Raw genomic sequence first — 15,415 nt, 5'->3', positions numbered from 1 at the left:
CTCACCCAGGGCACCCGCTGTGGATGCTAAGGACTCCCACCCAAGACCAAGGCCGGCCCTCAGGCGCCTGTGCAGACCCGTGCTGCCACCCCGTCCCCCCAAGGACGTCCAGAGCAGGAAGACATAAGGCCTGCACCTTTCTTCCTCGTGTCTGCCTTAATCGTCACGGCGACACGGTGCTCTCTCCTGTCTGCGAGCTGCAGTCTCTCCAGCAGGAACTGCACTTCAGAGTCGCTGTTGGGACAGATCACATTGAAGGCATCTCCAGGCTGGTAGGAAAAATCCGTTTTCTAGAGAAGAGCCGACACGAAATAAAAAAATGCCACATGAGTTAAGAGTTTTAGCTGTGGGGCAACCAACACAGTTTTTCTTACATGAACATCTGAACATACAAATTCATTTTTGGCAATTAGAATTATTTTGTTTCTAACAAATAAGACCAATTAACTAAACAAGCATACTTGTACTAGGAGTTATTTTCAAAAAAGAAATTCTCTAATTATCTAATGTTTTGCTCTATATCGAGTATTCACAGACTAGAAATTAAGACCTGCCTCTTCTAGAGATTAAGGTGTCCCGGTAAGCAGTGTTTTTAATAATCCATGTTAAAAACCCTCTTTTGAAAACACAGACACGCACTTTAGGAGCAAATAAACTGCTCTTCAGTGGTCTCTCCTTACTCCTTTCCTTCAGGGAGGAGTGGGGTGGGGGAGACCGCTTTTCTTCCTTTAGGGACACGCAACACTAGAGCATCTGGCTCAGCCCTGGCTGTGCACAGACCCAGGCTCCGGGTGGAGCCACCTCCCACAGCAGGTCTACGCACTCTGCAGAGTGGGTGAGGGTGTGGAGGGCTCTGGGAAGGGGCCTCTGACCACACATGCCCACACCCCTAGCCTGTGCGGGACACAGACACAGACCAGACCCACCAGTCGGCCAAATCTCACCTCTTTATGACAAGTGTGTAACGGAAGCGAAATGCTTTCGTGTATACAGGATATTTAACAGTGGGGATAAAAATGTTCAAAAGAAAATGGAATTACTCAATAGTATGAGAGTCCCTCGGACTGCGAGGAGATCAAACCAGTCAATCTGAAAGGAAATCAACCCTGAATATTCACTTGCAAGGACTGATGCTAAAGTTCCAATACTTTGGCCACCTGATGCAAAGAACTGACTTATTGGAAAAGACCTGGAAGCTGAGAAAGATTAAAGGCAAAAGGAGAAGGGGGCAGCAGAGGATGAGATGGCTAGGGAGCATCACCAACCGACGCAACGAACATGAGTTTGATCAAGCTCCAGGAGACAGTGACGGACAGGGAAGCCTGGAGTACTGCAGTCCATGGGGTCACAAAGAGTCAGACACAGCTTAGCGACTGAACAGAACAACAGCATGTAAGCAAAACCATCCAATTTTGCTGCCTCCCATATTTCTTTTTTCTATTAGAAATTCAACTAAACCTCCACCAACAGCCTTGACACAGTCTTTTCTGAAAGTCCAGCCCACTGAGCTCCACGGGACCCGCATCCAGGGCTGAGCTGCACGACCGTGGCAGGTCCAGTCATGGCTTTCCACCTGAGGCCAGCGGCTGGGGCGGGGGCTGGGACAGGCCTATGGATGGGGACCCCGAGAGCCAGCACGGAAACCCCCTAAAACTATGTGCAAAATGCTTATATATAATCCTTCTTCTGGAGAGGGGGTCCATGACTTTTCCCAGGTTCTCAAAGGAACACGGACCACCACTCTGAGAAGTGACCGTCACACGACGGGCTAGCCTGGGCTCAACTTCCCTGGCCGCTGACCTCAGCTTCCTTGCCTGGGGCTCCTATATGCCAGTGCTGTCCTGATTCCATTACTCTTTCGTGGCTTAATGAGCAAGGCAGCAACACTACTCTTTCCAAGTGGAATCACCTCCAGTCACTCCTCATCTCAGCCCCTCCTTGAAGTGGAAAGAAAACAGGGATGAGATGGAGAGATAAAATGACGGGTCAGGAATAAACATGACAGGCCAGGTGGCTGGTGCTGTCCAGCCAGCACCTCCTTCTTCCAGCCTTTGTGGGTGAGGACACACCACAGGTCAGCCTCCGCGCTGACTGACAACATCCCTGTGCTCAGAAACACATTCTGGAACTCACCGAAATGTCCAGTTCTATCAGAAGAGTGGTTTTTATGGCATCATTCGTAGTCAGTTGAACTGCCTTTGAAATTGGAACGTGAAACACTGGATCCACCGAACTCACAGATGCGTGGCTTTCCTCCTTGAGAAAGAAATGTGATAAAGTGCTATGAAACGTGATTTTCAATTATACTTACCACTGCTTCACTTGGCGGCAACATCAGAGCTACAGGATCTTTCAACACCCCCTGGTGAGATTTCAGAATTCTTCTCTAAGGTAAATGCCTACAGACAGGCCTATCAATCTTTCAGAAGAGAAGCTTATCTATATTTTAAACTCCTTGTCTACCAGACTAAAAGTTCTGAAATTATATGGGAAACATCAGATACTAGCACTTTCCATGGAAAGGTCTAACAGTCTTCCTAATGAACTATGCAAAAAGAAATAGTGTGTGTGCACACTTCAGAAGGAGATTCTAAAGGAGTGACAGATGTTCACGGTCGGGAGCTGTCTGCACAGATGGTGACGAGAGCCCTCAGAGTGGCGGGCGGTGCTGTCCCAGAGCTTTCTGGACGGCGGGGATGCGCCATGACCTCACTGGCCGATGCCTGACCACTGGGCACTGGAAACATGGCTGGTGCGACTCAAGCACTGAATTCTTAATTTAATTTTCATTAATTAATAGTAGCAACACGCAGGTAAAATTAGACAATACAGGCCTTGGGAAACTAGAAAGAAACCCAAATCTTGGCCCTACCTCACCAGATTCATAACCTGATGATCCTAAGTTCTAATAAAAATAGAAAGTTACATCTCGGAAAGTGCTGGTCAGTTAACTGTGGATGAGTGGCTATGTGGGGAGGCCGGGCAGAAGGCCAGGGCTGAGGTCTGAGAGTTGTGGTGACGGGGACGGGGGCACGGCCTTCGGCAGGGCTGCCGGCAGGGCTGCCAGCAGCGCTCACAGCGGGCCCCCAGCCCCTCGCCGTCACCTCCGAGTGACCCCTGAGCACTGAAGGTCACACCTCCATCTAGAGGCCGCCCCATCCAAAGACTCATCAGCGGCTGTACAGCCCAGCCCCTTGCACAGCTCGCAGCAACCCTGAAGGGCTGCCCGGCTTCAGAGCGCCCTGCAGCTCAGCTTTTCCTGTGCCTCTCCTGTGCCCCGGCTGGCTCCTGCCCCCTGACATCCCGGGGTGAGGACGAGGCCCCGAAGATCATCTCACAGTGATTCCCAGGAACCCAGCCTCGACAGCCAGGCCAGAGTGGCCCGAGAAAGTCGCTAAAATGGGCATGTGGCGCTGGAGGGCTGCCCCGGCTGGCAGTGAGGACATATCTGGTGACACGTGCCCGGGACAAGGAAGGAGCAGCACCGATCGGGCCGCTGGGACTGGAGGCCTACGACTAAGCTTCACCGACACTTTTGGAAAAAATGCAAAAAGCCAAGAATAATGAGGCAACAGCTAAAATCTACCAGTGAGAGCCAGAGGACACTCTCAGTAGCTTACACCTGAGCGCTCACCAGCTGCAGCCTGAGGGCAGAGAAAGCCAGGGAGGCTAGGCAGGGAGGAATGGGGGAGAGACGCCGGAGCGAGGCAAGCCCTGGAGGCTCGGCAGGGAGGAATGGGGGGAGACACCCGAGCGAGGCAAGCCCTGGAGGCCGCGGAAGGGGCGCCCCTCCCGTAAGGACAAGGGCTCCCTCTCGCATTAGGCACTCAGGGGCTCCACCCCCACCCTACCCCTCCTCCTGGCTGCTGGACCGGAACCACAGCTAAGAAGCGACAGGCCTGGCTGCCCGTGCGCTGGGCCAGCTCCAAAGAAAGGGCAGGCCAGCAACATGCATCGACAGAACAGAACACGCGTGCCCCACACAGAAGGCTGAGGTCCCGGGCCAGGCGGGGCAGGACACAGGTCTGGATGAAGGGCTTTCTAACTGGGACACCCTCCCAGGACACAGGTTTTCCTCACCCTGGCAGAGCCCCAGAGATGACGTAAACACAGGGACAGCAGGGCAACTAGAACAAAGAAAAAGCTAAGTGGGGCAGAAATGCCAAGACATTTGAGGACAGGATTGAAAAGCTCAGAGAAGAGGGCCTGTCAGAGTGGACAAAACCACGTAAGGCCAAACCCACCAGCTGACAGGGGCTCCCTGGAGCGCCCAGAGACCACCGCACTGCCAAGGCCAACAGGCCCGCGCTGGTCAGGGGGCCAGCAGCCCCAGTGAGCTTGCCTGCTGACCAGAGCTCACAAAGTGGGCGCCCAGCAACAGGAAAACCAGAGCCACACTGCCCCCCCGCCCCCGGGCACCAAGCACAGAGGGAGGCGGGAGCACCTGGCCAGGAACGCTGGGGGGAGGGGTGTGCACAAGGACCACAGTGAGTAGAAAAGCTGGGGGGCGGCCAGGGGTCCAACTCCCAGAAATAACAAGAATGACGAGCACATGGCTTCCAGAGCATCAGAGTGAAGCGGCGGCTGACAAGGGCACTGATCAGTCCTCACAAGGGAAAGAAACCAAGACATCATGAGCGGGAAGCTGTCCTAATGAACGCTCAAGGCCCTCTGTCCAGCTGCTGGACCTGAGTCAGCTGTCAGACCTGGAGCCCTCCCACCCGATGGCAGGAGCAGGCAGGCCCCCAGGAGGAACGACTCCGCGAGGCACAGAAACCGCACTGACGCTGCCCCAGGGGTAAAGGAGCGCTGGACTCAGGGACGCGGGGAGAGCAGCCAGGTGCGGCTGCTGGGCCACAGCCCCAAGGGCTGAGCCTGGGGGCGACCAGAGTCCTGAGGGAAAGGAGCGCTGGACGCGGGACGCGGGGAGAGCAGCCAGGTGCGGCTGCTGGGCCACAGCCCCAAGGGCTGAGCCTGGGGGGGACCAGAGTCCTGGGGGAAAGGAGCGCTGGATGCGGGACGTGGGGAGAGCGGCCAGGTGTGGCTGCTGGGCCACAGCCCCAAGGGCTGAGCCTGGGGGGGACCAGAGTCCTGGGGGAAAGGAGCGCTGGACGCGGGATGCAGGGAGAGCGGCCAGGTGTGGCTGCTGGGCCACAGCCCCAAGGGCTGAGCCTGGGGGGGACCAGAGTCCTGGGGGAAAGGAGCGCTGGACGCGGGATGCGGGGAGAGCGGCCAGGTGTGGCTGCTGGGCCACACAGCCCTGACGCCTGCGGCCGGCGGGGGACCAGAGTCCTGGCCCGAGTCTGGCTCAAAGGGCCCAGTGGCTCACCTGGTGGTTAGCATAACCCCACAGTGAAATCTTGGCCTGCGGGCTACGAGCCATCAAGTGACTGAGCCCGCGTGCACTGAAGCTCAGCTTCCAGCTATGCCCAACCCGGAGCCCATCCTCCCCTCCCCCACCCGTCCCGCTCCCCAAGGGGGTTATCCCAAGATGGGGCCCTAAAATAGGAAACTTTTTTCCTCAATCCCTTATCCTCTAGGTATATCCTTTAAACAGATTTACACAAGTTTCCATTAAATAGTTGAGATTTTAAAAAACTTTTGAAGACATTACCAACAACTCAAGTCTATTTAATAACACCTATCATAAAAGAAACTCTCAGGCAGATCCTAAGTGAAGCGCCTTGTCAGATCAATCAGAGATCGACACCCCTGCCACACACACTCATCCTTGCAGCTCAAACCCAGGGCCGCCTCACCACCCTGAACCCACCTGCCTGGCTTGTTTATCACAGCCACAGCACCTGTCCCCAATTCTGACTAAGAGGTACTTATTGTCATAATCCCTTTTAATAAAGAATGAAACATGAGTGTGAAAACAATAACCCAGGGAAGGTCATATAAAAACCTACCTGTTTATATGAATGCATTAGAACAACATTGTAAAAATATGACGGTGAAAACACTGGTATGCATATCAAGTGTTTGCAAACAGTTTTCAAATAAACTAGAAAGTTGGAATTAAACTGTTTCTCAAATGTCTTTCCTCATTTAATAAAAGGAAAAGAAGAAACCAGAAACCACGACAGTTGCGTTAAGGGTGTGGTTTACCTGAGAAAGCCCACATGCAACTCCCTCTGAACACAGAGGGGTCAGCCAGGCGTCACAAGACTGGCTGCCCTGGAAGCTTATTCCAAGCATGTTGGAAGAAATTTCCGGGAACCATATACTGACAATTGTGGGGTAATATCAGCTGTTATTCAACTTGATGCTCAGAAATGTACAGACCACTTTAAAGTCATTTATTTACTGATAGGAAAAATACTCAAGGCATAGAAAAAAATACTTAAACAGACAAAAACAGGTCTATAAAATATTACCAAGAGAAAGAAAAACCCCTAAGATGGAGTATCCCAGGACAGCAAAGATCCACACTGGAAAAGTGATCTCACTGTACCTGACTCAGATTAGTTGCTGAGATGGTTTCCTAACTGCCCACAACTCACCCTTACCTGACTGACATCTAAAGCAAGAAGCCAAGACATTACTTCTCCAAGGCAATGGAGACACTGAGCTCGTACCCATTTACTTCTTCAGAGAGAAGCCAGGCAATAATACAGGCATATCTGTAACACTTGGAGGTAACGCCTCTTTGGAAGCGACTCAACTCCACCGCTGCAGTGCAGAAGCAGCCTTGGGTGGGCATGGCTGTGTTCCAATAAAACTTCATTTACACAAGAAATGGTAGACCACACTCACCCAGCATGCCGTAGTTTGTTCCTCTGCCATAATATAATTTAAAAAAACACCAAAAAAAAAAAAAACACAAAAAAACACCACCAACATCATTGCTTACCTGGCCAAGGGCCTCCTCCAGATGCACCTCTAAATATTCCGGTGGTAAAGCAGGAATATTCAGAGAGGCTTGTGAAAGTGGGGGTACTGAACAGGTAAGCGAGGCCTCAAAGTCTGCAATCAAAGTACTTGATTGACTGCTGTTCACTGAATTTTGTTCCAAAACTTCAGCAGCCTTTCCTCCGGAATCATCTAATCTCAGAAGTCCAACTTGTGATTCCACATGTAATAATTCCGGCGTCAAGGGATCTGTCCTCTGGGAGGCATGAGATGCCATCGTGAGAGTTTCACTTGTATCCTCTCTTCCTCTGTTCGACAGAAAATGCTTCTCGAGGGCAGCCCAGAGTCCGTTAATCCATGGCTCAACCACAAGTTCTAAACTGAGTTGGAAAAAAACAGAAAAAAAACAACACTTAAGTTCTCCATTTAAACACTTAACAACAGGATAACATGAGAGTCTGTCCATTTGACAGAATGCTGTGCAACTGTCAGAAACATTCACCATGAAGGCTATTCAGAATACAAAAATACTTATGATTAAGCTAAAAACCAAAACTTTACTGTGTTCATTAGCACTGAGCTATAAAAAAGTATGAACATGCATAAAAGTCAGAGAACAAAAATGAAGATGATTTAGTAAAAGGTAACAGGAGTTTGATTTCACTTAACTTCCTAAAATAGAGTTGATACTGTAAGAAGACGTCATTTTAAACAGGCATGCTAAATATGATGAGGCTAACTGAACATACCCAAGATCCAAGTCTCCTCTAATATCATAAATGATAATTATATCAAATGCACCACCTTTTTTTGCCTAGCCAATTTACTGATCTTTGTTTCCTACAGATTAAGATACCACCAAGAACCCACTCCAGATTAATGCTCTTTGACTAATAGCTCAACCCTTCAATCATACTTTAGGAGAGCTGAAATTAACCATAAGTACATTGTAAAATATGCTCATCTACTGGCTGGAGAAAGAAATGGCAACCCACTCCAGTATGCTTGCCAGGAAAATCCCATGGACAGAGGAGCCTGGCAGACTACAGTCCTTGGGGTCGTAAAAGAGTCGGACACGACTTAGCAACTAAATAACAAACTGACTACTGGCAAAGTATGACAACAGTAATATTCCCTATGCTCTGTTCACAGAGCGAATGGCTAAGTACTGCATCAAGACCTTGAGAAGGACATCTCTGTCATTTTCAATCACAACTCCATGCGTGATCAATTAAGTTCCAATTCATAGAGCTAAGTGACAAGAGGAGACACATTTTAGACCTCTGTCGTACCGAGACTTTGGCTATACTTTCATCGTATTCATTACTGCTCACGTGGCACATAGTTCAGAGCTTGGTGACACAGTGCACCCACCCCTCAGGGGCATTTGGAAGGGCAAGCATATGAATTAGTGGTTCAATGATGACAGCTACATTTAAAACGCAATTCTCACAGCTCAGAAACACTAATACGGTGATACTCTTAAAGCTCGTGCCCACGGAGCATGCACTATATGGTGGACGTTGTTCTAAAACAAGTTTTATTCATTCATTTGATGCTTCGAAGAACCTTAAACAATATATATTGTTATGATCCATTTCACAAGGGGAACACCAAGACACAAAAAGTTTAAGTAATTTGAGCAATGCTTCATAGCCAGTAAGTGGGGAAAACCAAGGATCTGAACGCAGGTATTTGAACTCCAGTCTACATTCTTAACCCCTTCAATGTGATGGTACAGTAAGCCAAGATGTCTCCTTGAAAATATTCTAATTTTAGAAAAGAGTACTTAGGTTGAAAATTTTAGAGATGCAGGCTGCTAAAATATACATTGAAGAATTTTAATGGTCAATGCAATAAATCAATAGTGAAATCAAAAGCCTCTGAAGTAAAATATTGAGTTGAGCAATAGGACTAACAGATTTATAAGCATTTAGCATTTAAACAGCTCATAAAGGACAATAAACATTTAATGCCAACAACGTTTCTTATGGGAAAAAGAGCCCAATATGAGACAAAACTGAAAGGTAACAGGCAAGGCAATGTGGTGGAGCTGTCACCATAAAGGATATGTGCCCTGGGGCAATGGAAAAAAACTTACAGCATCACAGCTGCAGAAAATGATGGACATGTATGGACTCACAAAGGTGAGTTACGGGCAAACAGAAGTGTCTCCAACATGCCCATGCAAGGCGGCATATGCAGAAAAGCACAGCCTTTGCTGAACTTGTCATGTGGCATAAGCCCAGATCTAGTGGGTGAGATTTACTTAATGCACAGAGCCAGTAGAAAAAAAAATCGAGTGCGTGCATGTGCTGTTATGACAGAAAAAGGACAATTCTATAAGGTCTTTGAATTAACACATTAGAGGATCTGTAAGGCGGCACATAGGGTGAAATACTGAACTGTAAAAACAAGAACAAATTAACGAAATAGAAATTACATCCTGGTGGGCAGGGTGGTAAATGACCATGAAGATGGGGAGGGAGAGCCCCAAGGAGCCGGGGTGCTGGGAAGGCCTCTGGTCCCCGTCTCCACCCGTAATGCGCCTGTAACGCGGGCAGCCGGGCGCCCTCCACGGGGAGGTCCAGAGTCCAGTCATTCCCCTGCAGGCACTCGCTCTCCAAGTTCCTAAAGAAAACAACGACTTTTGCAAACAGCTGCACATTTCTAAGCCTGAGGTAACTGTACTGACCTGCCTAATGTCTTCCATTAGCAGACACTGAGATGGACGAGGCACTTAAAAAAAAAAAAAAATCAGCAAACAGATAAATCAAGCTCTGAAGGATTTTCCTTGGTCCCAAAACTAAAATAGGACTTTCAAGATTGAAAGTTAATGCTAGTTCAAAAATTAACCCCTTTTGTAAACTGACTTACATCATGTACAAACATGGTTAACTGGAAACGATAGAGGTACATTGCTCTTACCCTACACAGTCATCCGCGTGGCCAGTGTTGTAGAAACGCTGGGCTCCAAGCTCCTGAAGTCGTTTATCAATTACCTTCCCCCCGTTACAGAAGTACGTGTATTCTGAATCACCCAGACCTAGAGTCCAAATGGGTTATTAGCATGCAGTAAGGTTTAAATTTAACCACATACACAAGAGAGAAACAAAACATTCAGAAGACCACCACTCAAAGCTCTTCTTGATGTAACAGGAAATAATGTGCAGCTTTGTATTATTTTTTCCTTGAGGAATACTGACTATGCAAACAGAAACAAAACAAGTACTTTGGACCACTGTTAACAGAAATATATCTCACATTTTTGTTTCCATGAATTTGTGTAAAAATATGGTAATCTGAAAATAAGGATTAGCGTACTAAATGAGAGGGTAACAGGCAGGAAGGCCAGGGGTCTCCAAAGGGAGGAAAGAGGCTCCAGTGTCAGACACTTTTTCTCTCTCTCTTAAGCAGCAGGAGGAAACATACTAGTGTTAAATTTTTTCCCCTTCTCTATACAAATTTTAAAAAAGTTTTCTCTTAAAATTCTGTGTTGCCATGACAACACCTGGCTCCACCAGAACTTAACTTTTCTCAAACCTTGAGCTAACCAATGCGTTTTCTTACGGAAATGTTTGTCTTAAGCTACGTTAATGAACTATGTATTTACCTTAGGCTCTGGTCTTTCTTCAAGTCTTTCCTCTTAGGACTTAGAATGACAAGGACTCAACAAAACTCTATGTTCTACTCATACACTGTTCCCCTAATCTATAACTGTTAATAAAACTGTATATTTTCTTGGAAACCTGCCTTTCTTCAAGATTCATGTCAATCGTTTTATGGCCCGGGATGACTCACCTGGTGCCAATGTTATCTCAAAATGCATGTTGTGGGTGAGAGGCCTGGAGCCACTCTGAGTTTTGGGACATCTCCTTCTCTAACTAGCAGCCTGTTGATAGGTATGTAACTTACTGCTAAAGGCTAGTTGGGGGGCACTCTTTCTGCCCCCTTCTGATGTCTATGTCAGAAGCCTTCTCCATCTCTTTAATACTTTAATAAAACTTTATAACACAAAAGCTCTGAGCAATCAAGCCTCGTCACTGGCCACGGATTAAATTCTTCTCTGGAAGCCAAGAATCCTGACAACTTTCACAGCTCAGCAACAACCTTTGCTGAAGAGCAAACAACCTTTGCTCCTTTCATAAGAACATTCAATGTCTGTACTTGCAGGCTTTTCTGATCCCCCTGCAGGGTCTGCAAGCTACAGCCTGTGGGCAATTACCATCCACTGTCTCTGTAAATTAAGTTTTATTGGACCACAGCCAGGTCCACCTGTTCACACCTTTTTAAGGCAGCTTTCAAGCTCCAACAGCAGAGATGAATAGTTGTTAGACCAGTGACTTATGAAGCCTGAAGTGTTTGCTATCTGGTCTTTTATAGAGTTTACTGACTCCTTATCTAAAACAAGAGGTACATCCAAAACACAAACAACCATTTATTTGCTCTGTTTCTGTGTTGGATATAAGAATCGCTTCTGTTTCCTCGTAAGAAATGGACTAAACACTTTCATACTTCGTTGAAAATTTAAAATTAAGAGCTTAAATTTCATACTTGTTTGTCTCCCTGAATTTTTCCTACAAGAACAAGGTGAGCAATCCATCGGTGGGCCCATACAGCCCATACACAGGCCTAAGATTGACTAAATGGCCGAAAAGGCTTCAGTCTTTCAAGTAATTTTGAGGAATTTTTAAACCAATATGTACATGTTCACTCTTCTAAATAAATAAATTGGAAAAACTGAATTAAAAAGCTATACACATTCTAAAATGCTCTCTTGAATACACTACACATGACAGATCTCGGCCAGGCTCATCATTTCAATCCCTATCCAGTTATTTATCATCATACATTCCATCCTTTCTCGATAGCCTCCCCAAAACTGCTCTCAAAGGAGAACAGAGAGCGCGAGCCAGGCAAATGGATCCTGAATTCCCTCTCTGGTGCAACTATCTCACTGAGCTGGTCCTTCTGAGCCTTTAATATTTTAAAGCTATTCTTCACAGACCCTACCCTAGGCCAGTGCTTTTTAAGTTGGGGTGCATAGTAGAGTCACCTAAGAGCTTTAGAAAACACTGATCCTGGAGAAGGAAATGGCAGCCCACTCCAGTATTCTTGCCTGGGAAAGCCCACGGACAGAGGAGCCTGGCGGGCTGCAGTCCATGGGGTCACATGACTGAGCATGTGTGCACGAGGGTAGACGGAGATGGGTTGGTAGCAATAAACTGGTAGAACTAAAAAAAAATAAAAAATACTGATCCCAGGACCCTACTTGAGAATGATTAAGTCGGAATCACAGTGGGGTGGGGGTGGGGTGAGAGGGGCAGGGAGGGAGGCACTCAAAGCAATGACATTGGAAGGAAAACTCCCAGCGGATGCTAGTGTGTGCCCAGGCTGGAGAACCAGTATCCTAGGGGAATGGTCATCTGCTAAGGAAGCTGTCACAGACACATAAGAACTTTGAGGAAAAAAAAAAAAGCAAACACAGCATGCAGGGTTGCTCCCTTGGTTTTAGCAGAATTGGGGTGGAGCCCAATCACTTACATTTCAAAAATATTTCCTAGTTGAGTCTGGTGTGTGCCCGAGGTTAAGATGCTATTCTGGGGCTCTGCAGAGGAGCTGCTGGGGGTGATGGCTAGGAAATAGCACCTTGTTTACCCTCAAATGTTATACACACATACAAATAAAAACCCAAGGAAGACAAAATCTATACAATGATGCACCATGGTTTTGAAAAACACATTTAGATACTAGCGCTAAGCCAGCAGTAACACTCTAGTAACTACACAAAACGCAGTCCACACCTAGTAATCCATACCGCAGGTGAGCCAGGAAGTCAGGTGGCAGCGTCTTGTCCTGTATGGCTTTAACAAACTTGCGGGCTGTGTCAGGCGGGTCTCCGTCGCCCGTGGTAGAAACCACCATCACAAGAGGTGCTGTTTCAGTTTTCAGATCATACTATAAAACAAGGGTGTCACGTCAGAGATCTACTGCTATGTAGACTTAACATAGAGAAGGCAATGGCAACCCACTCCAGTCCTCTTGCCTGGAAAATCCCATGGACAGAGGAGCCTGGTAGGCTGCAGTCCGTGGGGTCACAAAGAGTCGGACACGACTGAGCGACTTCCCTTTCACTTTTCACTTTCATGCATTGGAGAAGGAAATGGCAACCCACTCCAGTGTTCTTGCCTGGAGAATCCCAGGGACGGGGGAGCCTGGTGGGCTGCCGTCTATGGGGTCGCACAGAGTTGGACACGACTGAAGCGACTTAGCAACAGCAGCAATAGACTTAACACATCAGCAAAACAATCAGCTTCATCTTCCGTACTGTCGTCTGTGCCATGTAATGGCAGACAGGAACGCAAGAGCATTTTAAATCGGCAAAGTGAAAGTATTACTCCCCAGACATCAGGAAACCTAGCTATCAGGAAGGGCCCAACCCCCTCAGGGTTCCAGAGAGCCAAGAATATGGAATACTGGGATCACTGGGGTTTCCAAGTCTTAAAATTCACGTTTCCTTATTCTAACTCTCACCTAAATTTAAGTACTCCCAATAAAGCACTTCACTCTCTCTATTCACAATCATGAGCTCTACTATCGATGAATATCATCTCACTGGGCTCCGAGGTATTTGCTTTATTTTTCATGCTCATCTAACAGGTGAAGATTTGAGCTAACATTTTACCAGGTGACCAACACTCATGGGACAGAACTCTGCAGTTTACGGTGAGTGGCTTTATCTTGAAAAAGACTTGACTGTGATTGAGGAGGGCAGAGAGCAATCAGGTTAAACTTGGATGAGAACAACTGAAGAAACCATTCAGCTGAGGAAAGCAAACAACATGACTACTGTGGGATCAAAAAACAACTCACTGCTCACTGAACTTTTCAAAGAGCTGCTGGCCCCATCAGGGCTAGTTGTGTGATGCTGCCAACTCTGTCTCTGGGGTTAATAACAGATTTGGATGGAGCTCCATCCTGTGGCCCCACACCTCACTCTGAACGTGCTGCAGGATCACGGAGCCTATGACTGGCGGTGCCCCAGGACTCTCCCGGCTGGGTGAGTGGCTCCATCGGGACTCCGCCTGGCCCTGCTACATCAAGGAACTTGGTGGTTTCCCCTCTAGGAGCTAAGCTTATAATTCATCTCTGTGACTGACAGGCTAGTCTTTCCGATCAGACATGTGGGAAGGAACAGTGGAGGTTGTGAACTGGAGCCAGAGTGCATGGCCAGGTGGTTTTTCAAGTACTGAGCTGAATCCGAGGACTTAGTGGCTGGCACCTCACCATGGGTGTCATAAGAGCCCTGCTCGTGCCTCAAGCCTGAGTGAGTGTTAGTCACTTAGTCGTGTCCAACTGTCTGCAACCCCGTGGACTGTAGCCCGCCAGGCTCCTCTGTCCATGGGATCCTCCAGACAAGAATACTGAAGTGGGCTGCCATGCCCTAAGGCCTGAAATGCATGAGACTATAACCTAAGGACCTCAGTCAGACTAGGTATTCTAAGCACAGATCTGTTAAGATCTCATGTAAACAACTCAGTGAACACAAGTCTGAGCAAACTCCGGGAGGTAGTGGAAGACACGGGGTCGCCAACAGAGGGACACGACATAGCACCTGAACGACAATAACAACAATCCTAAGGTGGGGACTTCTGCAGAGACTGAATACAGAGACATAAGCAGTCCCCAAGTCTCCCGCAGATCCTACACCTTCACTCTAAATTCTATCTTCACAAAAGAATTCAGTGGTTCTGCACTTGGAAGAACTCTGGCATGAATGACAAGGTCATTATTTCAGGGAAGTTTGTATAGGGCGCCAGGACTCACAAGGTGGAAAGCTCACATGTTCCTGTGAACACACACACACCTCATTTGATCCCAGGCACCCAGTGAGAAAAACAAGGCAAACATGCTAGTTCCATTTATAGTTGAGAATGGTTAAGTCATCCTAATTTTTAAGACCACATAGTTTAATTTCACACACAGAGAGAGAAAAAAATTGGCAGAAGTCTTATAACACAGTTGATAAAACGAATTTCTAAGTGTTTAAAAAAAAAACAAAAAAGGGATCATGGTAGCATATAGGGTCCCACTTTGTTTTTTAACATCAATTCCCAAGCAAAACACTTCAAAGCATGAAACACAGTAAAAACCATGACTTACCTTATCCGACTCACTAATACAGTAGAGATCTGCAGAAAAACCATACGTAACTGCTTTTTCACTTATTTCTTCTGCTATGGCCTTTGCCTGTCCTCGTTGTGTAGCATAGAGTAACAAAAACCTCCTCATCACCTCAAGGCATATGGTACAGCTGTAACAGTTACACTGTAAAATGGAAAGGGAAAAGGGGATTTCTCTTTTTAATGGAGCACTAACAACCTGCAGGTATTAATTTTCTTAATTAAAAACAGACTGCAACAATATCCAGGGATAATATGAAACAGGCTTACTAACTATTTTAGCATTAATTCTTAAGGTCTAAGAGAGTATTCATGAAATCAAGGCCAATACAAGGAAAGCTCTAATGCCACAGCTCAGAAATCAGATTCTGGGGCCA

General features: G+C 47.2%; 1 protein-coding gene across 2 annotated transcripts in view; it reads right to left on the bottom strand.

Annotated features, from left to right (window-relative positions):
* MTRR (5-methyltetrahydrofolate-homocysteine methyltransferase reductase) overlaps window positions 1–15,415 on the bottom strand; it is a 32,472-nt gene that overhangs the window by 15,031 nt on the left and 2,026 nt on the right. For both annotated transcript variants that reach the window (XM_020885829.2, XM_070476473.1), the window contains exons 2-7: window positions 15,019–15,183; window positions 12,660–12,813; window positions 9,784–9,901; window positions 6,857–7,235; window positions 2,134–2,256; window positions 137–290 (exon numbers count right to left, since the gene is read on the bottom strand). In XM_020885829.2, the coding sequence (XP_020741488.2) occupies window positions 137–290; window positions 2,134–2,256; window positions 6,857–7,235; window positions 9,784–9,901; window positions 12,660–12,813; window positions 15,019–15,147 (1,057 nt within the window). In that variant the 5' untranslated portion in view covers window positions 15,148–15,183. The remainder of the gene's footprint in view (window positions 1–136; window positions 291–2,133; window positions 2,257–6,856; window positions 7,236–9,783; window positions 9,902–12,659; window positions 12,814–15,018; window positions 15,184–15,415) is intronic.

Source organism: Odocoileus virginianus, chromosome 14, assembly GCF_023699985.2.
Source record: "Odocoileus virginianus isolate 20LAN1187 ecotype Illinois chromosome 14, Ovbor_1.2, whole genome shotgun sequence".
Taxonomy (NCBI): Eukaryota; Metazoa; Chordata; class Mammalia; order Artiodactyla; family Cervidae; genus Odocoileus; species Odocoileus virginianus.
Note: the sequence above shows the minus strand (reverse complement) of the source record. Positions and strands in the feature narration are given on the sequence as shown.